The sequence below is a fragment of the Sphaeramia orbicularis genome, chromosome 7, assembly GCF_902148855.1.
Source record: "Sphaeramia orbicularis chromosome 7, fSphaOr1.1, whole genome shotgun sequence".
Lineage (NCBI taxonomy): Eukaryota > Metazoa > Chordata > Actinopteri > Kurtiformes > Apogonidae > Sphaeramia > Sphaeramia orbicularis.
Window position 1 is genome coordinate 24,232,491 of NC_043963.1, and position 25,183 is coordinate 24,257,673.

General features: G+C 36.6%; 2 protein-coding genes and 1 pseudogene across 3 annotated transcripts; 2 read left to right on the top strand and 1 right to left on the bottom strand.

Annotated features, from left to right (window-relative positions):
- The first annotated feature begins 1,010 nt into the window (after positions 1-1,010).
- LOC115423239 (partner of Y14 and mago A-like) lies at positions 1,011-4,206 on the top strand (annotated as a pseudogene).
- A 4,111-nt stretch (positions 4,207-8,317) lies between these two features.
- LOC115423236 (matrix metalloproteinase-19-like) lies at positions 8,318-14,375 on the top strand. Its single transcript, XM_030140014.1, has 9 exons — positions 8,318-8,533; positions 8,820-8,908; positions 9,618-9,748; positions 9,856-10,068; positions 10,510-10,755; positions 11,779-11,871; positions 11,996-12,160; positions 13,261-13,388; positions 13,490-14,375. The coding sequence occupies exons 1-9, from the start codon at positions 8,441-8,443 to the stop codon at positions 13,727-13,729; spliced, it is 1,398 nt and encodes a 465-aa protein (XP_029995874.1). The 5' UTR covers positions 8,318-8,440; the 3' UTR covers positions 13,730-14,375.
- LOC115423238 (transmembrane protein 198-like) lies at positions 13,788-21,240 on the bottom strand. 2 transcript variants are annotated; one of them, XM_030140016.1, is made up of 5 exons: positions 21,099-21,240; positions 19,841-20,126; positions 17,335-17,910; positions 17,103-17,230; positions 13,788-14,826 (listed from the first exon to the last, which is right to left on the bottom strand). In XM_030140016.1, the coding sequence occupies exons 2-5, from the start codon at positions 19,986-19,988 to the stop codon at positions 14,677-14,679; spliced, it is 1,002 nt and encodes a 333-aa protein (XP_029995876.1). In that variant the 5' UTR covers positions 19,989-20,126; positions 21,099-21,240; the 3' UTR covers positions 13,788-14,676. The 2 variants fall into 2 exon arrangements, with proteins under 2 accessions (XP_029995876.1, XP_029995877.1); XM_030140017.1 differs by lacking the exon at positions 21,099-21,240 and adding an exon at positions 20,593-20,687.
- Between the last annotated feature and the right edge of the window lie 3,943 nt (positions 21,241-25,183).

A 25,183-nucleotide genomic window follows, 5' to 3' on the forward strand; every position in this document is an offset into this window, starting at 1 on the left:
CTTAATTCTATTAAAATAGAAAAATAACTTAATTAGTAGCTGTGATAAATGTCATGTTAATTATGGCCATATTATTTCTCCCAGGATTAAGTTATCAACATGTTTGTGATTGATGGAACCTGGTGCCACATTTAGATTGTTTTCAAAACAAACAAACAAACAAACAAACAAACAAAAAAAACAGTTGTATGTCTATTAAAACTCACATGTTAACTGAAGCTACATATTATCCTGTGTTCACCTGTGCAGTGAATATACTGGGTCAATGACAGGCTTAGTAAATGCTTCTATTTGCTGAAAGATAGGGTTCATTTCTTTAGAGATATAGGAGAATGTCATTAAGTATAATCTGAAATATCTGAAATGTAGTGTTTAACAGATAACAGAAGTAACCAGGGCAAGCATATATTTCATAGGAGATAGAACACAGATTTGGGAGAGGCACTGTGAAGCAGAGTACTTTAAATTGTATAAACTACTGTAACACTATAAATATTTGTTTTCCTTCATGTGATCACATTCCACTATAAACTGATAAAGAAAATGAATATACTGGTGCAGTAGCTTCCCCAAATTGCAAGAAATGAGGTGCTTTCTCAAAATGTATAATGTTATACATAAATATATTTAAATATAAAATAAACATTATATAAAAGCTTGTTTTTGACATATTTAAATGTCCTTTTAGTTAATTTTAGTTGCATAAAAGTTGCACATGTTTCATCCACAAGTTTATATCCACAACATGACCTCTGGGAGATCCCTGGATACAGCTTTTTTGCACATTTGTTTTATGTGACCAACAGCTGTGTTTACAAGATGTCAGTTCCTAAAATGAGTTCCTTGTGCATAATGAAATAGAGGAGTCAAATCAAATTATACACTCCATTTATATATCGTTAACTAAACCAACTCTCAAGTGGAGTCTATGCTGTCGGTTTTCTATACAAATCTGGCAACTAACAATCCACGTCGTCATTTCCGAAGTTGGAGAGTTCGCTTGTTTTGCTCCTCAGCTCCGCCCGTTTATGAAACGCATCTGTCGTTATCCTGTACCACATGTCCTACGTCATCTCTTCAGTCCACATTCGTCTGTAAATGTTGCCATGACAGGTCTCACCTCGGGGGAAGCTAATCCTACAGAGAATAACCCTGAAAACCTGTAGTTGGCTGCTGTGTGCGGGCACCAAGTCAGGGATTGGACGTTGGCGGACTCGGTTACCGACAAACTGAGGGGAGCGGGGAAACACACTACACCAAAATGGCAACCCCCTATGTCACAGATGAATCTGGTAAGGCTCATGCATGTGCCAGACCTTTGGTGTTCAAAAATTAAACAAATCATGGAACATATCGGCTGCAGTCGGGCCCGGAGTTTGTTTTCCACATCCAATGATAAATGTACAGAAAAACACCGCAAATAATGTTGTTGAATCGCATGTTTTCATTTGCGGCTAACTAGGTAACGGCTAAGCTCTGTAGCGTTAGCACCAGTTAGCTTTAGCTTCATAGTTAAACGTGAAAATAGTGTATAGTACACACATGAGTAACTTTATATATCTACAAATGTAACGTTTGGAATACTCAGTATTACCATTATGCATGTCAGCGTTTTGCATAAAAACGTGCAGATGCAACAGTAGCTAGCGTAGCTAGCAACTTGTAACAACACTGTCAATCGTGTTAATCGTGATGAAGTAAAAGTTGTTTTACGGTTAACGAGACATAAAATTTGTCAGATTGAATGGCTTTGAGGTGGGACTGAGTCTGGGGATTAAAAAATAACCCAGCTGTAATACTCTGTAGCCATAGCCAAAAGTAATTTAATGGTTCTTCCGTCAATAACAGGTTAAGTGAGTAGATTTACAGAAATACAATTGCTGTGGCTATAAAAATACATTTATTTGACTCAAACATTTTTGAAGTTGTTAATATGTAGGCTCATCATTTTCAGGTAACTAAAAGGAAACTTTGTAATGTAACTGAAAATGGATCTTTTGTAAATAAGATTAGCCCTATGTCTGAATTTTGTGACCACAAGTTATTTATAGTAAATAGAAATGTAGTAGTTGGCATCAAAAATGAATCCAATGTGTGTGTTGTTCTGTTTTTTTTTTTTTTAATTGCATATTTCTGTCTGTTTTGACTTCAGATATTGTATTCAGCACATTTTTATAACTGTTGCATTGGAAATATACATATCAATCAATTTATTCATCTGTCAAACTTACATTTATCTTCATGTGGCACTTATTAGCTGTTTATTCTGCACCTTGACTGTAGCCTGTATGTTATATATTTGTATTAAATGTGTATTATGTGGTCAGCCAGTACAGGCAAGTATTTTTAATTCCTTGTGATAAAGAGTTAGACAAGAAAAGGAAATTAGTAACCCCATTTTACTGTTTTTTAATCCAGGGAAAGTCTAAATTTAACCCTTGAAAGTTACATGTTCACTTACAGGTGCTCTCACTTATTTAGAGTGAAAACTTTTATGTTCCCACTTATGGTTGATGTGATTATATTAATATAAAAAATTAACTTTAGTAACAGTACGGTAGGGCGATTGGCTTTATGGTTGATCAGTGAATTTTTAAAGCCTGACAGTATTTCAACATCTTAGTGCAGGAAAAAACAGATAGTTGATTAATTGGCTGATTCACTGACTCTCCGTTAGCCACTGGTTACTATCGGAGCAAAGTGTTGCTCATGCAGACAGTTTAAAATGTCCTCTGTCTGTGTCTAAGTTATTTGAGTGTCAGATCTGATTGTGAGTCTGTCACTGAAATCACTTTAATGTGATTTAAATGCCAACCCAAAGATGATGAAACAGATTACTAGTCCTTGTATGTTTATCCATGCACAGATCTCTCAGTTCTCTCCAAAATGATTTAACTGCTGTTTTATAGGTAAATACATTGCTGCCACTCAGCGACCTGATGGGACATGGAGGAAGCCAAGGCGGGTGAAGGATGGTTATGTTCCCCAGGAAGAAGTCCCAGTGTAAGTGAAGTTTGTGAGTTTTTTTACACTGAGCACAACTCAAAATAATAAATTATAATGTTGTTATTCATTGAGAAAGGAAGTGAAATAAGGTTAGATTCTCCAGTTGACCTGGTTAATAAAGAGTTGTTGTTATCTTTTCAGATGAATTTTATTTGGACCCTCTGTCTTCTTTTTCTTTAGGTATGAAAACAAGTATGTGAAGTTTTTCAAGAGTAAACCAGATCTGCCGCCAGGTCTGAGTTCATCTGATGCAGCTCAGCCAAAGCAACAACAAAAAGTCCCTGGTTGTGGAGACAATGAAACAGCAGGCCTGTCAAAGTCTGCCAAACGCAACATGAAACGCAAAGAAAAACGAAAACAGCAGCAGCACCAGGGCGAGGATGGGGACGGGGCGGATGTGGATACAGTGACTGATGCTGTTGAGAACGTGTCCATTTCTGAGAGCGGTGAGTCTTCAGACAAGACGGCGGCACCAGAATCGGTCTCTGCACCTGACGATTCCTCAGCAGCGTCAACTGAAAAGGCCAAGAAGATCAAAAACCTGAAAAGAAGCTACGGCAAGTGGAGGAGCTGCAGCATAAAGTGGACTCGGGGGAAATAAAACAGCCTACAAAGGATCAGCTGGAAAAACTTGGTCGGGCAGAAGCCTTAAGAGATGAGTTGCAGCAACTGGAGCATGATTCGTGAAGCAATAAAAGACAGCAGATGAGGTGGACAGACTAAACATACAAACTACACACTGAAAGACAGGGAAGGGACCTCTGCAGCTTCTGTGACCATTGCTTCCATTAAGTGTATTCTACCTGTTTGATAGTCATTAAGAACTTTGGAAGTGAACACAGTCCTAGAGAGGATGTCTATGGAGGAGGCGCCTTCAGAACTGACAGGCCTGTTTTTTTAGTTTCAGTTATTAAGGACTCCTGCTCAGATACCTGTATTTGTCAGGCCATTCATTTATAAAAGTCTTTTAAAGAGATCATTGTGACTTGTTCTGTGCATGTCGATCCTCCATTTTGTACCTTTCATAGTGTCATGTATTAATTACACATTAAATGAAAATGAGTTTGTTGACGTGTCTGCTTTAGGAACTAACACATTTTGTCCATCAGATTGACTCCTGTAGTCGCACTAATGCTGAGGCGCTGTCTATAAGATCATTACATTCATTAAAACTACATCCTGGTCAACATGTTTATCTCATTTTGCTTTTTAGTTTAACTTTTGTCAGCTCCTTTCCAATAATGTGGAATTCTAGTTTGTGAATCTAGATTATTTTGACCAAATTTAATAAAAAAAAACAAAAAAAACAATAGTGTTCTTGTGTAAGTCTGAGACGCCAGTGGAAAAAACAATGCAATTAATTTTTGTAGTTAATCATTTGCAATTTGGTATTCTGTGAATTTGAGGAAACTGTACAAAATAGGCTGAGAAAAAGGAAGGTGGTTTCAGTTGGAGAGAGAAAGAGAAAATTTTAAATGATTGCCAAGTCTGAAAAAAAAAATTAAATCACAAAGTGTAGCTGCTTAATAACACACCCTGGACTGGAACAATTCAACTAGAAAACCTTTTAAGTCTTTTGCTAAATGGCACCAAACGGTTCAATAACCAGAAGTAAAGGTCTAAGAGGGCCATAAGGGATGCATGAACAATGAAGAAGTTATTTTGGGAGGAAAATGCAGAGTGAAACATTCCCGTCCCTTATTGGCCTAAAAATGTCAGCCAAAATCTCCTTGTCATTGTCAAGGTGAAGTGGTCTGAAACGAAACAACGGTTTAGTGAATATATTGATTAAATTGTCTTGAATTCATCCAGTGTTGTTGAAGGTGCCCTGTTAAATGTTCTTGTAAACAAATATAGGCCCGATCCCACCGTCTGAGTCATGTTCCCATTCAGTCCTTGAGGTTTATCAGGGTCAAATCTTCAAGTGCACCGGGGCTGTTTATCAGACATTTTCAGGTCTTTATGCACACTTAAGTCCCTGTTCCTGCAAATACCACTTACCCACATTTTACCCACAGTTCATCTTGTTTTTATGTCGAACACCAAGGAACCCCCCCCCCCCCCCCAAAAAAAAAAGCCACAATAAATACAAGTAAAGAAACAGCAACCACCATAAAGATTTAAGAGGGTACATGGAAAAAAAAATACAAGCCAATGGTGTTTCGCCTTGTTCATTCATCTGCTATTTTCATCCCTCAGCTTAAAAAGCATAGAGTTAGTATGTCTGTCATCATTTTGTGTTTTAGAGCTGGAAAACTAGTACTTTCCTATCAAACTTAATGCAATTTATTAGCTATGTGCTATGCCATTTGTCGTTATTGAATTAAAAAAAAAAGAAAAATCTCTTAAACAAGAAATTTTCAATCTTTACAAAGGGTTGATATGATTATTGATTAATGTCATTTTGCATTTTTGTTAACTCCAAATTTCAGTGAAACTACACTAAGAAAAGGTATGAAGTAACAGACATAAGTTTGCACAGACTTGAACCAGACCGTCTTTATTTGAAGTTTTTATAGGACAAGTGAGGTTTTGAAATGTCCTGGAATGTGTTTGTGTGTGACTCTTCATTCGTCTTTATGTAAAAAGCATTTCCTCTGAAACTACGGGACGATGCTTGATGATACTTTACAGGAAGCATCTGTAGGAAGAGTTCATTTCAGTTTCAGACAAATGGTTTAATTTGACTTTGGTTGGATTTTACTATGGATGCTTAGCATTTTCTCAACTTCTCCCTGAATTTCATACAATTAAAAATTACATTTAAGTTTTATGTATATGTTGCTGACCTTTGTGGGTAAGGTCGATGAAATGTCAGTCAGATGCCCCTTTCCAGTGTTGTGGGGGCTGGGGGGGATCTCCAGCCTCAATGCTAACTAACATAAGAACCTAAAATATCATTTGGTTTTCCTCAGTGTGTGTGTCTGGCTGTTTCTGTTTACTGTTTTAGGCGTTGTCACCTCATTCTTGACGGTGTTCAAAGCATTTGCAAACTCAAAACATGCAAATATAAAAAATATATTTTAATGGGTTCAGTATCTAAGATTTACAGGGATTTAGGGTAATTTAATTTAAACAATTATCTTTTCATCAGAGTATAATCACCTGAAAATATAAATTATTGTGTCAGACTGTGTCACCATACTTTCCTTTAATTCTTTTTTATGGTGGGTTGCATCTAATTACATTTTATTATGGGCTGGGGTTAATGTCCCCATAGGCTTTAATATGGGATTTTTGCATCTTTAACTGCCACCCTAGGGGAGTGAGAGGTGAAAGCAGAGCCATGCAACCTGCAGCTTCACCACTAGATGTCAGTAAACATCACATATTGAACCTTTAAATCACACACTGGTTTCCATATATGAAAAACTGCAGTGCTGTTTTTTTTTTTTTTTTTAAGAAGTGTTACTTTAGTCAAATGTTAAAAAGCTGGAAAGCATAAAACGAGCATCAAATAGTGTGAAATGTGCATGTGCATAATACAAACAGGGCCAATGTCTGAATGAAGTATGTATTATAACCACTACATATGCAGGAGAGTATGATTTGTTGGAGTAATGTTAACAGGACATGAAACAATATTTGCATAATTGTTCCAACCTTGCACAGATGAACAGAATGATTTCTTAAATATGAAAATATAATTAGTAACTAGAAGCACTCGGAGAGCGCAGACCTCCGCCAAGGCTGATCAGTGGGCCCCCCCGTGGGCCCCCCACCCCCGATCACCACCAAAATTTAATCATTTCTTCCTTATCCCATTTCCAACAAACCCTGAAAATTTCATCCAAATCTGTCCATAACTTTTTGAGTTATGTTGCACACTAACGATCAGTGCCCCCCCCTCGTGGGCCCCCCCCACCCCCGATCACCACCAAAATTTAATCATTTCTTCCTTATCCCATTTCCAACAAACCCTGAAAATTTCATCCAAATCTGTCCATAACTTTTTGAGTTATGTTGCACACTAACGGACAGACAAACAAACAGACAGACAAACAAACAAACAAACCCTGGCAAAAACATAACCTCCTTGGCAGAGGTAATAATAATAACTCCCCATATTATGTATGTTTTGTCAGCTTGCACTTACAGTCGCTGAAAAAAAATATTAGACTACCCCTTGTTTTCTTCATTTTCTTGTTCATTTTAATGCCTAGTACAACTAAAGGTACATTATTTTGGACAAATATAATGATAACAACAAAACAAAGCTCATAAGAGTTTAATTTAAGATCTGATATCTAGCCATTTTCCATGTTTTTTTGATAATAATTAAAATCACTTCAGTTCTTACATCAATACCTATGGCATTGTACTGCCAAAAACAGTGCTTTTAGGCATTCCATGTTTTCTTTTCTGTCTGTTTTAGTCACATGATACACACAGGAGTTAGTACTTGATTGCATAACCATTGTTTTTGATGACTTATGATAGTCTAATAATTTTTCCGTGACTGTAGACAGTGTATTACTATGTATGCCTTCTCCATTAAGCTAAATCTAAATACTGTGACCATTTTAGACTGAATAACAACATAAAGTAACTATTAATAGTGGGAAAGAAAAAGCCAAGAATGGCCAGTAGAATGTGATTGAAGTTTATTTCTAGCATTTTTTCCTCCTATTTGTCCACTCACTGACATTGGTCTAACAGGAAAAGAGGCGTACTCTGTCTCCATTCAGAAGACACAGTGGTTTTATGGAGGCGTTATTGTTTTGTTCTGAGTGGGATCTCACATTGTTAGTATTATAATTAACACTTGTCTTGCTGTGGAAGTGTGGTTAGTTGTTTTCTTCGTGGGGCTGTAACCATTAAGTAAAAGAATGTTCCAAGTTATATGAGATGCTGTTGCACAAGCATAAATTGTGGCAATATTTCCTGAACATCTGTCGCACCTCAATTTATGTTGTCTGGGAAATAATTTACTCACATTTACATATTGTAACTTGACTGAAAATAAAGGAAGTGGAGGTTTTATTAGTAAAATGACTCACCAGGTCAAATTCTCAGCTGATTGAACACTGTTAATAGAGAGCAAACATGAATCTACATGTAGATTAATCTGGATTTATTGTTTCTTTTGACATAGCAGACATCTCTTGGGGGTTATTTTTGCACACTTGGTGGCGTAACAGGGCGTGATCATGCCATTCGTGTCTGAAATATATATTGTTTTTTGTAGTCTGCACATCACATTCCGGATAAAGGTTTATTATGTGGTTTTGAGGCAGGTCCTGATGGTATAAAAACTACAGACACTGGCTGTAGCGCTGACACAGACAAACCAGAAGGACTAATTTGGATGGAAGAAGTGAAACCTTTAGCAATGCGTAGATTCAAAACCTGCTCAGTGGTTGAGAAGGCTGCCTTGGTGTGTTGGATCTAAGGTTTTATTTTTCAGTGATGGACAAAGACTCCAGCTTAAAGAATGGCTACTAGACTGGAGCTGATGGTGCTTCTTGTTTTGCTCAGAACAGCCTCTTCCGTTGCCCTGAGCAGAGAAGAGTTTACAGAAGCAGTGGTAGGAAAGTTCAGAAAATATGAAGTATTATTGTTAAGATTTTTTACCAAATTTACACCTCTGTCTTCATTTATTGCTGAGAATTGTGGCTGGTAACACAATTTGTGATTATAATCTATTTATGCAAGTTGAATAGGTATGATGCACCAATCTTAAAAATATTGTTATAAACAAAGCTTCAACAGCATTCCAAATGGTTATGACATTTTTCAGTAGTTTGCATTTAAAAAAAATGAAGAATGGTAGGGTTCAAATTTAAAATCTGTTAAAACCACTTTGTCTTCAGGCATATTTAAGGAAGTATGGCTACTTGCACATCCCGCTGGACAGTAATGGACAAAACCATCGACCTGAGGATATAGCAGAGGCTCTAAGGTGACTGTATTTCATCTTTTTTTCCTGTTTTGTTCTGTTTTAGGATTACTGAATGCTAAACATTTTTAGTGCTATAACTTTCTGTATCAATACCATTTCTCTAAACTTATTCCTGCTGCTGTACTCTCAGGTCATCTCATATATTACTTATAATTATTCCACCTCACTGTTCCAGACGTGACTGTGCTTTTGCACTTTTTAATCCAATCAGCAGAATCAGTTTTGTGTTTTAAAGGAGTGCTAAAAACTCACCTATACAGGAAGAATTTTTAAAATTAATTAAAAAAAAAAAAAGTTTGTTGTATTTGTTTAGGCTTCTGGGTTCTTTTTTTTTTTTTTTTTTTTTACTTTTTATTATCAGTTATAGGTTTTTATTTCTATCTCTATCTCCATCTGTATCTTTATTTATGTTTTTATGTTACCATGCATAGTTTGTATGTACTTGGTTGGCTCTTTTTATGTTTTTAAGTGTGTTTGTGTGTATGTAAAGTACTCGGACATATATTTTTCCTTCTCTTCTATTTAGATTTGTATATTGTTTAACTGCTGTAAACTCATGTAAAATTGTGTTGCCCTGTACTACATGTGTTTTGCTATGGCAATAAACCTATTCTATTCTATTCTATTCTATTCTATTCTATTCTATTCTATTCTATTCTATTCTATTCTATTCTATTCTATTTTGTGTTTTATATATTTCTTATGTCAGGATCTTTCAGAAGGCAACAAACCTGCAGATATCAGGAAAACTTGATTCATCTACTCTGACTATGATGAACAAACCCCGTTGTGGTTTAGAAGACTCATTCAGTAACACATCCCTCAGATATCGAATCATGAGTGAGTAAAGCTGTTTTACAAAAAAAAAAGGTTACGTATACACTCCTCCGAATATTACTCAGTAAAGTTTTTTTTGAAAGGTTAAATCATTTTTTTTCCTCCTACAGGTTACTGGCGAAAAAAGATGCTGACCTATCGCATCTATAACTACGCCTCTGATCTGGGTCTAGGAAAAACCCGCACAGCCATCCAGAGTGGGTTTAAGTACTGGAGTGATGTGTCACCTTTAAGATTCAAAGAAGTGCATCGAGGAAAAGCAGACATCAAAATCTCCTTTCACAAGAAGGACAGGACATGTCCAGTCCCCTTTGATGGTCGAGGTAGGAGCAATTTACATCCATTTATGTATAAAAGGATGTTTGATCCCATTGACCCTGTGAATAGAGATGTAAATGCAACTAGCGCATTGACCCATGGGGATCCACAGGTTCTAGATGTGGTAGTTTTTATGCTGTTGTGTATTCATGCATGCTGTACTGCATTTGTCCAGCAGTCACCGCCAAAGTGTTCTGGGTATAGCAATGTGATTGTAAGGCTATTGTATTCCAAAATTACTAATATCTCCCAAAATATTGGTCTTATCAACTTGCCATTTTCACTAGTCTGTTCCTTGACCAAAAATACCAACATATGCCGAACTGCAGCAGTCAGCTCTTTCTGGAGTTTGTGTGAAACCCGAGACACACATACACGCACACACACAGGGGCCACTTGGCTTTTATAATATGGATGTGTAGTAAAGACTCCTGCTCCATCTTCAGGTCATATATTGGCCCATGCTGATGCTCCTGAGTCCGGCATTGTGCATTTTGATGGGGATGAACTGTGGACAGAAGGCAAAAGCTCCGGCTCCAACCTGAGGATCGTGGCCGCTCATGAGATCGGCCACGCCCTCGGCCTGGGCCACTCCCAGTACTACAATGCACTGATGGGACCCGTGTACAACGGGTACCGCTCCAACTTCAAGCTCCATCCGGACGACATACAAGGAATCCAGGCTTTATATGGTCAGCAGAAGTACTTTCACTCAAGTACAAATATGAGATAGTCTACCTATGCTTTACTTCAGTATTAACATTTTAATACACTTTACCTCATCTGTGAGACAATAGGGTACTTTTTACTCACCTACATTTGACAGTTTCAGATACTTTCTTCATTTTTCATCCCTTCCTTTTCCACTGAAAACCATGTATCTCTAAATGTGTCAATGTTTAGTGTTTTTGATAAAAAAAAAAAAAAAAAATCTGCTCCTTCTTTAGTCAAATCAACTTAGATTTGCATTTGCTGCATTGCTATTGATTAATGAATAAGACGTATAAAGAACTTGAAATGAACTAACCTTAAACATCTACCGAAATAAATTGCGGCACTAACATTAATGCAACATTGACAAAAATCCAAAAACATCATGTATAATAATGCAACTCTGACAGGAACCATTTTATTGTATAACGACAACTTTAACTTTTCATGTTTTAAGTATATTTTGCCAAAAATAATTGTATATTTAGTTAAGTCAGGTTATAAATACCTCTTTTACCACTGTGTGTGGTAAAGTGCAATATCCATGTGCAATTATAGTAAGAGTAAGAGTAAATTATAGTATAGTAAGTATAGTAAATAATAATAATAATAGTAATTATGATATAGTAAAAGTAAAGTTTGTTTTTTTCTTGTTGTACACTGTTGCCCATACAGTTGGAATTAACTTGTTTTTAGACACATTCCTCTTTTTTTCCTATTTATACACATCAGTAATCACCTTTGACCTGGTGCAATGATTACATACAGTCCCAGTTAACTTTATCAAGAATAAATCACATTATCACATTCATTTAATGAGAGGAGGTAAATAAAAAATATTTTATTCCCGCTTTTTGGGCAACAGTATGACATTGTTCTCACTTTTTTAAAATGATTTATTCCTTTTACTTAGTGTTGCTTTATTTTTGTTATCCATTTTTGCTGCTGTTACATTTTTAAGTTTCTCTGTTGTGGGACTAATAAAGGATTATCTTATTATTCAGGAAAGCCTCCATCCAAAAGTGCCAGCCCTGCAGTGCCTGGAGGAAGTGGTGCTCCAGATCCCTGCAAAGCCACTCTAGATGCCACTATGTGGGGTAATTTGACTCCATGGAGATGTCAGAATGAACTCATCACAGAAAATAAAGACCAAATGTGTTTGGTGAAGTAACTCCCCTAAAGTGAGATGTTTCCACCTATATTTTCTCTGTGTTCTTGCAGGCCCTTCCCAGAAGACATATGTTTTCAGTGGTCAGTATGTGTGGACTCTGTCCAGCTCTGGCTACAACAGTCCAGTGCTGATATCTGCACTGTGGAAGGATCTGCCAGGGAGCCTCAGTGCAGCTGTTTACTCTCAACGGACCGGAAAGTCCTATTTTCTTAAAGGTAGATTCATTTGTTCCACCCGGTCACACTGTGGCACAATGCAGATTAAATACTGTACTACATAGACAGAGATACAGACACTTGGGTAAAGGTAGAAGTACTGATTTAACTTCTTTACTCAAGTAACAGAGAAAAAGGGAACACTCTCAAATGTAGAAAAGCAAAAAAAAAAAAAAAAATAGTTGAGTGAAAGACCAGCTGTTTCTGTTGAAAACTAACTGAGCCTTGTGTAATATTAATATAATGCAGACTATTGCACCACTTTAGGCTTAAATATGTAAATAATAAAAAATTACTTGCTTACATATAGTAAATCAGTTTGCAGTGTCAATAACAGAATTTAAAATGTTATGGTGCATTTATATGCTATCAGTTACCCTTTTTTGTGTCTATTTACGCTCTGGTTATAGTCCTACTTTCTTAAAGGTAGATTCATTTGTTCTACCCGTTCACACTGTGGCACAATGCAGATTAAATACTGTACTACATAGACAGAGACACAGACACTCTGGTAAAGGTACAAGTACTGATTTAACTTCTTTACTCAAGTAACAAAGAAAAGGGAACACTCTCATATGTAGAAAAGCAAAAAAAGAAGTTGAGTGAAAGACCAGCTGTTTCTGTTGAAAACTACCTGAGCCTTGTGTAATATTAATACAATGTAGACTATTACACCACTTTAGACTTACATATGTAAATAATAAACATGACTTGCCTACAAAGAGTAAATCAGTTTGCAGTGTCAGTAACAGAAGTCAAAATGTTATGATGCATTTATATACTATCAGTTACCCTTTTTTGGTCTATTTGTGCTCTGGTTATATCCTTAATGTTGTTTCATCTTGTTACTTTAGGTTGAATCTGTCAACATGTTAGAATGTTGTGCAATGGTGCAACATACACATAATAATTCTCCTTAAACACATTAAAACTGAAGTACTTCTATACCAAATATTATGGAGAGAAAGTGTAGATGGTTGTGTTTAAACATAAGGAGTACAAGTCAAGCCTATCTGAGAACGAACAGTAAAAAGACATTTGTACTGTTTTCTGCTGATGATTACATTTCTGTGTTGTACTGAGTATTTTGTTTCTCACAGGAGACAAATTGTGGAGATACACAGGCTTCAGGCTGGACCACGGCTTCCCCAGGCGCTTGTCCAATATTCCAGCTAATATTGACTCAGCCTTTTACTTCAATAAGAACAAAAAAATCATCTTTTTCAAAGTAAGCTAAAACAATGAGAATCCCCTCCAGTTGTGTGTGGACATATGTTTTTGCTGAATATCTGCCGTAGCTGCCAGTGAATGATTTGCTCCTAATTTCAGGGCTCTGGATACTGGCAGTGGGATGAAATTGGACCAACAGACTTCAGCTCGTATCCAAAACCTATTGGGAAATTCATCCGCGGGGCACCGAGTGACAGTGATGCTGCACTAACATGGAAAAATGGTTACATATATTTGTTTAAAGGCACACAGTACTGGCGTGTAGACCAAAACCAGCAGTCAGTAGAGAAGGCCTATCCTCAGGACACCGCCTCACAATGGATGCAATGCGATAACTGAGCCACCAGGGGGAACCAGGGCTCTCTGAATCAAACATAACACAATGATGCAAAATGTTAAGAGTGATAGAAGCTTATTTATTTCAAACAGTTTAAAAATGATTACACCTTGTACAAATCTATTCTGCAGGGAAATATTTTGCACAATGAATTCAATTTAACGACAGAGTGAGAGAATACAGGATTATAATGTTTCAGTTTTGCGGCGGTGGGACAGTCATTGCAAAAATATCCAACTGTATCAGGCAAAAAGACCTTATTTTTGTGAGATTCAGTAGGATTTGATGTTATGGTTCACAGGTAAGGCATCTATGTTACATTCCTGGAATAATAATCATAAGTGCACATAAAGTTTGACATCAGTCTGTGTGGACTAATGAAGCACTAACAAAAACCCATATTTTACCCACTCAGGTGTTCCTGCATTTTATCTGACCTCCTCACAGCTTGTCAGTATTTGACTGACGTTTCTTATACTCTCCTGCACTCCTTAATAATTCATAATAACACCAGCACTCTGGCTACTTCAGCTAATTCCCACAGTGGCCCCAAACAAATTTAACCAGAGTAAAGGTCCATTGCCAGCCAGAGGAAGTAAAATCCACATGAGTGCAAGGGCCTATAAATATTGTTGTACCTTTAACACACAAAAAATGCAAACACACTGTAATATTAAGCTGTTCTGTTGTTGTAAAATTAGTCGTATATAATATAGTCACCTTTTTTCTTAAGTATATCCTGAATTTGTATTGCATATGATATTGTGAATTTCCTGTTACGCTGTCACATCTACACGTGTTTGAGATCTATGTATGAATCCAATAACATGGAGTCACTCCAAGATCATTGTAGTAGTATTTGCGTAATAAAAGGTTGCTATGCTATTGTGCCATTTTGAACAATTAAGGGGATGTTTAATTATCAGATACACAGTTCTCATTGATTCCTTCAGACTGTAAACACAGGCGAGGCAGCAGTCAGAGGCACCATGGAGCCCGTCTCAAAGTCATAGTCAATTAAAGTGTGTGTGATAGTGCTGATGCTGCTGGTGGACGAGCCTGTTCCCATCTGGCGCTCCTGAAGGCTCTGGAGATAACTCTGCAACGGCAAACAGGAGACAGACACATTTATATTGAATGTACTGAATCATCTACTGTAATTACTCAACATGAGGCATTTTCGCTTTTCTTGTACAGTCACGCACAGGAAATTAAAAAAAATACTAATTATCAAGGCTAGAATATTTAATGGCTTTTGAAGACATTAACACTGATGGCTGTTACGTTTTAATCTAAGATAGTAGTGCAAAGATTAACGAGTTAATTGATTAGCTGTCTAGTAACTAATAACTGGCAACAATTGATAATTAATTCATTGGTTTGGAACATGTCTAAATGGTTCTTTTTATCCTCAGTGGGTCTGTAAGGTGACATTTAATACACATGAACTATAAGTAATATGAGTTATGTTGTATTTGAATTATTCATGCTATTACATCAGTCCTTGAATATGTGTTTGTCTTTTAAAGAAATTCAAACCAACGGGCTGTGATGTTTTAATCTATGATAGAAGTGTGAAGATTAATCAGTCGATAAATTGGTTTTCAACTGATAATTGGCAACTGTTTTGATAATTCATTGATTGGAAAAACATTCAAATGGTTTCTTTTCTCCTCAGTGGCTCTATAGAGTGAGATTTAATATGTATTAACTTTAAGTAATGTACTTACTTACATTGTATTTGAATTATTCATGCAATTATATCAGGGCCAGAATAAGCACTTGTCTTTAAAATACATTAAAAGGTATTGGTTGGAACATTTTAGTCTAAACTAAAGGTACAAAAAAATAATGAATTAATTGATAAGTTGTCAACTAATAATAAGTTGGCAACTACTGATAACTGATTCATCAATTTGTAAAAGTCAGAGTTGTTTCTTCTCTTCTAAATGGCACTGTAAGGTGAGATTTAATATGTGCAAGTAATGCAAGGAGTTATATTGTATTTTAATTATTCATGCTATTATAGTCATTATTATGAATTGGAACATTCAAAAACTGCAGTAGAAGTGAGAGGTAAGCCCTAAAAAAAGGATTTGATTGAACAGAAAGGGGCACTACAATTGAAATGACATTATAAGTGTATAAAGTGGAGTCTGCTTTTGCAGTGCTGGGTTTTTATCCACTCATTCAGTTATGTTGCACATCACATACCCCATATTTCTGTACGTATTTAATATCAACTTAGTCTTAATTATTCCCCAAACTATCACCTGACTGACCACAGCCTGTAACCATCACTATGTCAAATCATTACTTGGCACACTATAGCATCTTTTATGTTATGTGTCCCTTATGCAGCCCCAGAGTCTGCATTAAAGACTGTAACAGAGGCACATAAAATATAACCAAGTAACAACAACAACAATATGTTCCAGACAAATGAAACAAGTGTAAAGAAAGAAAAGACTTTTTTTTTTTTTTGGGGGGGGGGGGGGGGGGGTGTTCAAGAATAAAGAATTTTGATAGGAAGTTGTTTTAGTATTTCAACCAATTCTGTTACTTCATATTGTTGTGGAACCTCAACTGTTTGTCCTTGGTTTCTATCCTAATAGACATAGAGAACAGATCTTTATAAACATGTGTTTTTATAAGCTAAGAGTAATACATGTAAATGTTCAGGTTGACCAAGTATTAGACGATGGCGTAAAGAAGTGTCCCTGTGTTTACCTTTGGAAAAGTTTATGTAACTCAAGAAGAGACGAGAAAGATTTAAAAGTATTCGAGGTCCATTTCTAAGCTATTTAGGGACAAAGATCTTTCATAAATGTTAGATGTGGGTGGATAAGGGTGTTTTTTCTTTTCTTTCTTGCTCTTCCTTTTATCTTTTTGCAACACTCATGTCATGAACTGATAAATGTTAGATACTGTTAATGTGATGTGTATTTATAAGTGCATAATGTGCCTTCTTTAATACTATAGAAGTGTGTAGCATAAGTTCACACCTTGATAATTATAATTTTTTTTGCCATTTGTCATTTTTATCATGTAATGAATTATATGCTTTACTAATTTATCTATGTATATGTTTTCTTTGTAAGTATATTGTTAATTTTAACTCAATTTTCAATTACTTGTTGAAAACTCAATAAACATGTTGTCGAAAAAAGAACAACAACAAAAAAAAACCTTAGTGGTAGAACAGTAAATTGAATATCTTTGGGTTATTGGGTTATACGAGACATTTGAGGGCATTATCTTTCACCATTTACTGTGATGTTATAGTCCAAATATTCAATTTATCCAGAAAATATTTTACAGATTGAGCTACAGTAAAAGTAATCATTTTTTATGGCTCTAATCTGAACCACTGACCGGTGCTAAGACGTCTCCTGCGTAGCGTTTCAGGATCGGAGGCCTGCGTTGGCGATAAGTATGAGGTCTTCCCCTTGGCTCTCTGTAATTGTGCTTTTTGCTGTGTTTCTTGTGCTTTTTGTGTCCAGCTGGAAATCATCCAAAAACAGAGGCAAAAACACAAAGGAGTTATTTGCTTTTAGGGGTATATCTAACATGAAAACAGTGCAAAAGCACCCCAGCAGTAACTCACCATCTGTGTGTGATACTCCACTGGCGGTGAACTTCCACTGCACTATCACACCTATCAAACTCAGAACAGGGCAGATCCCTGTGGTCGCCCAGTTAAACCAGCACAGAGGGCGAAGGTCAGCCTGACAAAGCATATCGTACACCTGATCCAGCAGAGCAAATGTGCCTATCATGTAATCCACACACAGCATCACAGTGGTTGCTCCGAACACAGATGTGTAGATGATGGTGAACAGTTTCTGCCACTGAAGGGTGAAAACAGCAGTGAGGACGCTGGCAGCCAGAACAGCACCGAGTGGGGCCCACACTGGAGTAAGGCTGTGAAACTGTCCCATAATAACAAGGATGGAGACGCAGAACAGGCAACCCAGCTGTAAACCAGAAAAGATGAGTCCCATAGTGGACACCAGCATGGTCATTAGTCCACAGAGCACACCCACGCCCAGGCCGATGCCTGCCTTGGTCTCCACACTCAGCTGAGAGTCCAACACAGGCTCCTTGTTGTACAAAAGAAGAACAGCCGCTGATCCAAACATGAAGCCAGAAAAGAACATGACCATCTTAAAGCAGCGGTATCCTAAGAGGTGAATAAGATTAGAAATGTGGTTAAATGTGTCTCAAATCCAAAATTAATTCAAGGTTATTAGACATTACAAACAATGTAAATTTATGCCCATTGTGACATTTTACACCTTTTACAACCTTTTAACATACATGGGTCAGTACAAGGAACAGCAATCAGCTATAGAGAAAACATTTGAACTGAATAAACAAATAATAAAACATAAAAAAGAAGTCTAATGAAAATATCACTAATAATTACAATCACAACTAACTGTGTTTAGTAGTTGGACAACATAGGTGAGGAAATGACTTTGAGAAAGACTTTGAGAAAAAGGATGAACCAATACATGTAATTAAAGCTCGAGTTAGACAGCAGTATTCATTTGGGCAGAAATTCCATGATAACCTTTAAGTATATTGCCACCGTTCTTTTAACTGGTAAATTGCTCAATACAGTCCGGCTTTTTTTTTTTTTTTTTTTTTTTGTACCCAGGCCAGGCATTTATGAATAAAATCTTTTTAAAAAGAGGTTAAAAATCCAACCTTTTCATTGTTTTACAGATGTGTGTTTTGTTGTGTTCCATGGGGACTTTTGTCTGCAGTACCTCAAATGGCCACTGGGGGAGATCATTCCATTCACAGGTGTTTTATCACATTTGTCAGAGCACAACATGGCTGCTCCTCTAACCAGGACATTCTAGCTTGTTTTTATGGCCATCATCCATCTTTACATTCAGTTTATCTTTAGGACCAAGAAGAGGAAGGGTGTGTATTTTCAGATCCAATGAATAATTATTTTCTTTTCCTGATTTCTGCCTGTTAAGGTTTTACATGTGATCATTTCAACTACAATAGATAGATAGATAGATAGATAGATAGATAGATAGATAGATAGATAGATAGATAGATACTTTATTAACCCCGAGGGAAATTCAACAATTCAAGAGCCTATGATATGAATATCTACAGAACACTCAGGACTTGTGTGTCCTACTGTGAGGAGACAGATTTTTGACGATACATTTGTATTAAACATGAGCCTGAAGCTTTTAGTCCAACAGTCCTCACAGGCCCCTACACGTCATCACTGCAGCCGCTCACACTGTGACGGCACTGAGATCCAGAATCACAGTGATAAAAGCACTGACTGCATGATCCTGTCGATGTTGATGCTTTGTTGACATATGCATGAAAATCACTAAGTTTAATTTTTTTCTTCTATCATGAATAAATCAACATTCTGACACCCTTTATATCAAATTAGATTACATAACACAAGTAAAACAGCTGTTTTCCTTCAAATAATTGCACATATTCAATTCCTTGCAAAGGATTCAAGGCTAATTTATTCTGTACGAGCATTTGGAAACATAGACTTTGACAACCTGTCTGTGTGTTTGCATAATGTCACATGTTTTAAAGAGCAGGTCGATGGGCCTCTTAATCAATGTCACAGTTTGTTTTCATTGGATTTGTGTCTGCATGTGTTCATAGAATAAAGGTATGTTAAATTCCATACTGCTTTTTTTTCCACAAGTGTTACCTGGCATGAGTTCAACAGCAGCTCTATCATCTGGATTATAGAAGTTTTACACAACTATACAAAATCACTGTTGAATTGGGCATGAATATTTGTTGGTTTCAGACAGTTGAAACCAGTGAGATGTCGGCCCTAACAGGTGGTGTTTTATATACGCTGCCTCTGTCAAAATCAGACAAGGAATCTCCATCTGCCTACTCCTGCTCTGGGCTTATCCAACCTTAAACCCTGGCATCTTCCAGACACCTGCCACTGTGGGTTTAAAGCATCAGGTGAGCTAATAAAATACTCTGACTATATAACAACTCTGTGCTCAGGGAAAATGAAAAAGAGTGCATTGTTTAAGAACTTCTGTCACATTATGTTCATTTAACCTCTTATGTCAGTGGTGGTAAATACATACCAAAAAAGCAGTAGATGAGTCCAAATGAAAGGCACACAGAGCAGACAATAGATGGGATGACTTCATACTTAATATTAATCTCAAGTGTGCATATGTCCACTTCAACAAAGCCAGGCTCCTCAGTCGCATAAAGTGAAGTGACTGCCATCTTAGAGGATTATTACTGTAACTGTGAATCCGCTTTGTTCATTGAAGGGTAGAAGCAGGAAAGTCCTGCATGTGGCGTCCAGGGAAAGAGGAAGCTCCTGAATGAAGAATGAACACTGAACTGTTTCCTGCTCTGCACCTGTAAACAGAGAAGAGTGTCATCATCTCCACTAATGCAGCTTTTCCTGTCTGATATCTTAACTTATGTATCACCATGAGGACAAATGTGCAAAAAGAAAAAAAAAAAAAAGACTTTGATTTTATTTGGCACATTCCATTTCTCAAAAATACACTTGTTGGAATAAGTGTGTGAGAGGATGTCGCTGTAGTTCCCAGCTCAGGAACCAGAGAGGGACACGGGGGATCCCCTTTGAGTTTAACGTTCCTTTTTCCTGGTTCTTTTGTTCAAGAACAGGATGCAGATGGGGAAATGACCTGGTGGCTTGGTGCCATTGTCATACACACTTATTGTTCTGGACATGGTGGTTATGGACCCTGTTTACAGAGCAATTCAATGAAAACAAGCACCTGGCAAATAACAGGACATTCTAATGCCTATTGAGGAACAAAACACCTGAAATAAGTCAATATAAAGCATGTTTTACCTTAACCAAAGTGGAAAAAACCAGCTAAAAAAGACATATCACACATTTACTTTCTTCTTTTGTCTCATCTTCTACTGTCTAGCTTCACTGTATTAATGTAAGACCTTATAAGCTGTTCAGGCAGATCCCACAGTGTGCAAATGGACTTAGAGGAGCTTTAGCAGGTGGGTGATCCTGCTGCCTGTTTATATCAGCTCCATGTCCTATCACAGAGGTGAGTGTCTAAGTACTGACAAACAAACTCACACTTTCTAATGGGAATTTGTCAAATTAAAAAAACAGGATGTTCTACAGAGGATGAAAAACAACCAAAGTAATTCCACTTTTAATTGGTTTATTATGCTGTTATGTTGTTTAAAAAATAATAAAAAAAAAAGATTATTTCATCTTATTTACATTTATATTACTGTCTGCAAAATCACTGATTTCTTTGCAATGTGCAATCATAGCAATCATTTCAAAACATAATAACTTAATATAATGAAAAAGTAGTTACTGTTGCCTACCTGGAATGAGACATATCTTCACAGACTAAAAGTGAGTTGTTTCATGGAAGGAGAACTCACTTCGTTGGAGTGTAATTTGTTAGCTGTCAGGAGTTGGTCTGTACAACAGTGTTGTTTCCTCTGAGAGCTGTGGGTGCGACTCAGCGTCCGATGCACTAAGTTGTTCATCTGTGCTCATGTGAACAGCTGACGCCTGACTCTGAGGGAGAGGCCATCTGCCCCCAGCGACAGGACGAGGCTGCTGCCAAGTCCAAGGCTGAGCCAGCTGAGAGTCCACTCTACCACAGCCTGGACTTCAGCCCCATGTTGTCACATGTGAGCTTACTTCTCTCTGGACGCTTTTCATTAATGTGGTAGCGGCATATTGCTTTGGACCCTGATTTAAATGTTTTTGCACATGGGAGTCTCCAAAAGAATCTTGTTTAATCCCTTCATTTATGTGTTGTATTTTTTTTGTATTTGTGTTGTGTGTTTAGTAGCAGTAAGATGTAGATCATGTACACTGTTGGCCATAAAATTGGAATAATTTTGTTTTTTATTCCTCTTTATACACATCGGTAATCACTGTTGACCAGGTACAATGATTACATACACAGAGTCCCAAATACACTTTATCTATCAAGAAAAAAATCACATTATCATAATTATTACATGAGAAAAGAAGAGATATTTTATTCCAATTTAATGGGCAACAGTGCATAAGTTGAGCGTTTCCTCAATGTCTCATGTTTTTTTTTTTTAATTTCACAGATCATTTAACCCATAAAGACCCACTGCTACGTTCGTGACACTTCCAAAATATTTTTTTCTCTTTATTTAACCTTTCTTAAGTGATTTGTCAACATTTATTATAAAATATCCTCTGTATTTTGTGGTTTTTCAGTGTAAATCCAGTATTTTCAAAAATTTACATCACTGATCATATAGATGTTCATTAAAACTCAGATTAAAGTTGAGGGTAATTATATTAGAAACAGGAAAAACTCAAGAAAATGTTATTTTTTCAGCAAAGATATCAATAACTTAACATAAAACAAAAAAAAACAAAAAAAAAGAATCTCCATCCGCTGTCATTAATCCAACTCCATGGGTAATACTGGTGAATTAATGTTGTAGAAGATGATGTGTTTCCATGTTCACTACGGAGCCTCCGAACGTCCATATCTGATGACCGTGAAAAGATGACAAACTGTAATGTACATCAATTATTTACATGTATTGATAGAATTAGTGGATCAGAAATTATTAAACATCTTAGATCAATAGATTTTTTTGGTTGCCAGTGAAGGTTGGGGTCTTTATGACTGAATATATGAGGCTACCACCTGCTAACTCCTGAGGCAGGACAGGGACATGACGTTGTAGATATGTTGAGGAGGGCACAAATTTGCGTGGCAAGGAACAGGGCGCATGTGGAAGGCCAAACGTGCTGGAATCCTTCAACTAACAGAAGTGTACTCCTTCAATTAAAATCCTGAAGTGTAAAACCCAAATCTCGACTCACTGAGCAAATTTTGCCATCCATTTTCAGTTTCTCACCGATGTGTGAAACCTTTATATCGATGATAGGGGGTTAACATATACTTGTTTTTTTTCCTGTTTTATATATGCAAGTAAAAGACCAATGGAACTTGTCATCCATGGCGACAGATCTCATATTAAGCCTTACACTTCCATGCACAAAAGACTTTTATTTTGCACAATTCAAATTAGTGTTGTTGACTGAAGCTTGAAAACTGATTCAGAACACTGGTGTCAATCAAGGGACAATTACATGGTCAATAAACACATATGTCCACAGAATCTACTTTTTTTCTGATACACCCTGAATATTTTGCATTAAACACAGATCCACTGAAATGGAAGAAGCCCAAAAGTAGACATTTTACAGATCATCTAAGTTCTCCTCCAGGTTAAGAATCTTAATCCATAAAGACCCAAACAGCCATCAGAGACCAAAAGCATCTACTGATGTAAATGTTTAACACCTGTTGTACCATTAATCCTATCAATATACGGAAATAATTGGTGTAAAATGCAGTTTGTCATCTTTTCATGGACATCATAAATGACCCATTTTGATGTTCAGTGTCTCCGTAGTGAACATGGAAACACTGTCATCGTCTACAACATTGATTCACCAGTAAAACCAAGATAATTTCATAAATGACAGTGGATGGAGACACTTAGTTTATGTTCAGTTAATGATGTATTTTGTTGAAAAAGTCACTTTTTCTTCAGTTTTCTTTGAAATATTAACCCTCAATAACCCTGAGCTTTTATGACCATCTACATCAGGGGTGTTAAACTCATTTTAGTTCAAGGGCCACATTCAGCTAAATCAGATCTGCAGTGGGCTGAACCAGTAAAATAATAACATAATAATATATAAATAATGTCAACTCCAAACTTTTCTCTACATTTCAGAGCGAAAAAAGTTAATTTACATTATGTGAAAAGGTTTACATCTACAAACTATCCTTTAAAACAATGTGAGTAACATTAACAAACTGAAAAAAATAAGTGTAATTTTAAAAATATTCTGCCTTAGTTTATCATTTACACATTTACATTATAATATAAAAAATACACACAACATTTAGTAACAGGCAGAATATTTTTAAAATTGTACTTACTTCTCTTAAGACATTTCAAGTTGTTCATATTTTTTCAGGTTATTCACATTTTTTGCAAAATTATACTTTGTTTTAGTGTAAATACATGAAAATATTTACATTTACTCAGAGAAAAATTTGGAGTTGTCATTATTTATATGTTACTATGATAGTATTTTACTGGTCTGACCCACTGGAGATTGAATTAGTCTGAATGTGGAACCTGAACTAAAAGGATTGTTAATGTCTTAATGTAATTTTTGCATTTCACTAATTCATCCTAAAGGCTGGACTGGACCCTTTGGCGGGCTGGATTTGGCCCCCGGGCCACATGTTTGACACCTGTGATCTACATGATCAGTGAATGAAATATAGAAAAATACCTGATTTTCACTCAAAAAAAAGGTAAAATACAGTAGATAATATTATAATAAATGGTTATAACTCACTTAAGAAAGAAGAAGAGAGAGAATAGTAATAATTTGGGAACTGCTACAAAACTAGCACTGAGTCTTTATAGGTTAATCCCTGATTTGGACACATTTATTCTATGATTGTTTTCACCTGCATGATGGTATAAAAAAGCATATTCAACAGTATTTACAAACCAGAGCTTGGTTTGTCTTTTGAAGGGATATTAACTCTGTCTACAGTCAGACATTACTCAGTGATGCACTTGCTCTAAAATGGGGGATAAGAGGATGTCCATGTGTGAGCCACTGCGACAGACTCTGTGAACAGCCACCCACTCCTTCTATAGATACAAAATCAAAATATCATTTCCTGTGTGGGGAGAGATTAGTCCAACAGTGTTTGGTGAGAGGGGTTTGACACACTGCTGTACCCTGCAGCCCATATTCAACATGATAATCTGTTATTTTCCAAACACTTATGCCTGGAATACTCAAAATGTGAGTAAGGATTCTCAGCTTTGGCCTCATGATTTCCACCCATATCGCCTCCAAACATGATAATAGGAGACACTGCAGTATATATTTAAGAAACAATTACAGGAGACAATTTAAAATGATGTTTCCTGCTTTAGTTGGGAATAAAACAGCTTTTGATCAGAGCCTTAAATGTGTTGTCAGTCAAGACTAATTGACCTCACTTCCTGTCACCATTTGAAGTATGGTTGAATTACAAAAAGCAAATTAATGACGGTAGCTGATTGTCATATAACTGCAGGGCAGTGAGCTGCAATAAGGTCAGCAGATCCAGCAAAATGGAGCCTGTCTGGCAGAATTAAATGCCTCTAGTGACGGCTGTAATGAAGACTGTCTCATCCTTGTGTCCTTTCATCAGTCACGTCTTTCTTTTGTCCACTTCAGTTCATCAGAGTTGGCAGCTGACTGAAAACTGAACAAAGCCATGTGAGACGAATGACCAGAGGCATGTTTAATTTATTTTAAAGCAGTATTGTGTAAAGGTTTTTATCGAAATGATGTGAAGTGTGTGTGTTGTTGCCAT

What these genes read in the sequence shown, in the direction of transcription:
- LOC115423236 (XM_030140014.1), top strand. Translation starts at nt 8,441, where the DNA reads ATGGCTACTAGACTGGAGCTGATGGTGCTTCTTGTTTTGCTCAGAACA. An exon ending in GATATAGCAGAGGCTCTAAG is followed by an intron (nt 8,909 to 9,617) that starts GTGACTGTATTT and finishes TTCTTATGTCAG; the next exon opens with GATCTTTCAGAAGGCAACAA. An exon ending in AAAGTCCTATTTTCTTAAAG is followed by an intron (nt 12,161 to 13,260) that starts GTAGATTCATTT and finishes TGTTTCTCACAG; the next exon opens with GAGACAAATTGTGGAGATAC.
- LOC115423238 (XM_030140016.1), bottom strand. Translation starts at nt 19,988, where the DNA reads ATGGCAGTCACTTCACTTTATGCGACTGAGGAGCCTGGCTTTGTTGAA. An exon ending in ACTCATCTACTGCTTTTTTG is followed by an intron (nt 17,911 to 19,840) that starts GTATGTATTTAC and finishes TTCACCTCTTAG; the next exon opens with GATACCGCTGCTTTAAGATG. An exon ending in CAGGAGACGTCTTAGCACCG is followed by an intron (nt 14,827 to 17,102) that starts GTCAGTGGTTCA and finishes TTGCCGTTGCAG; the next exon opens with AGTTATCTCCAGAGCCTTCA.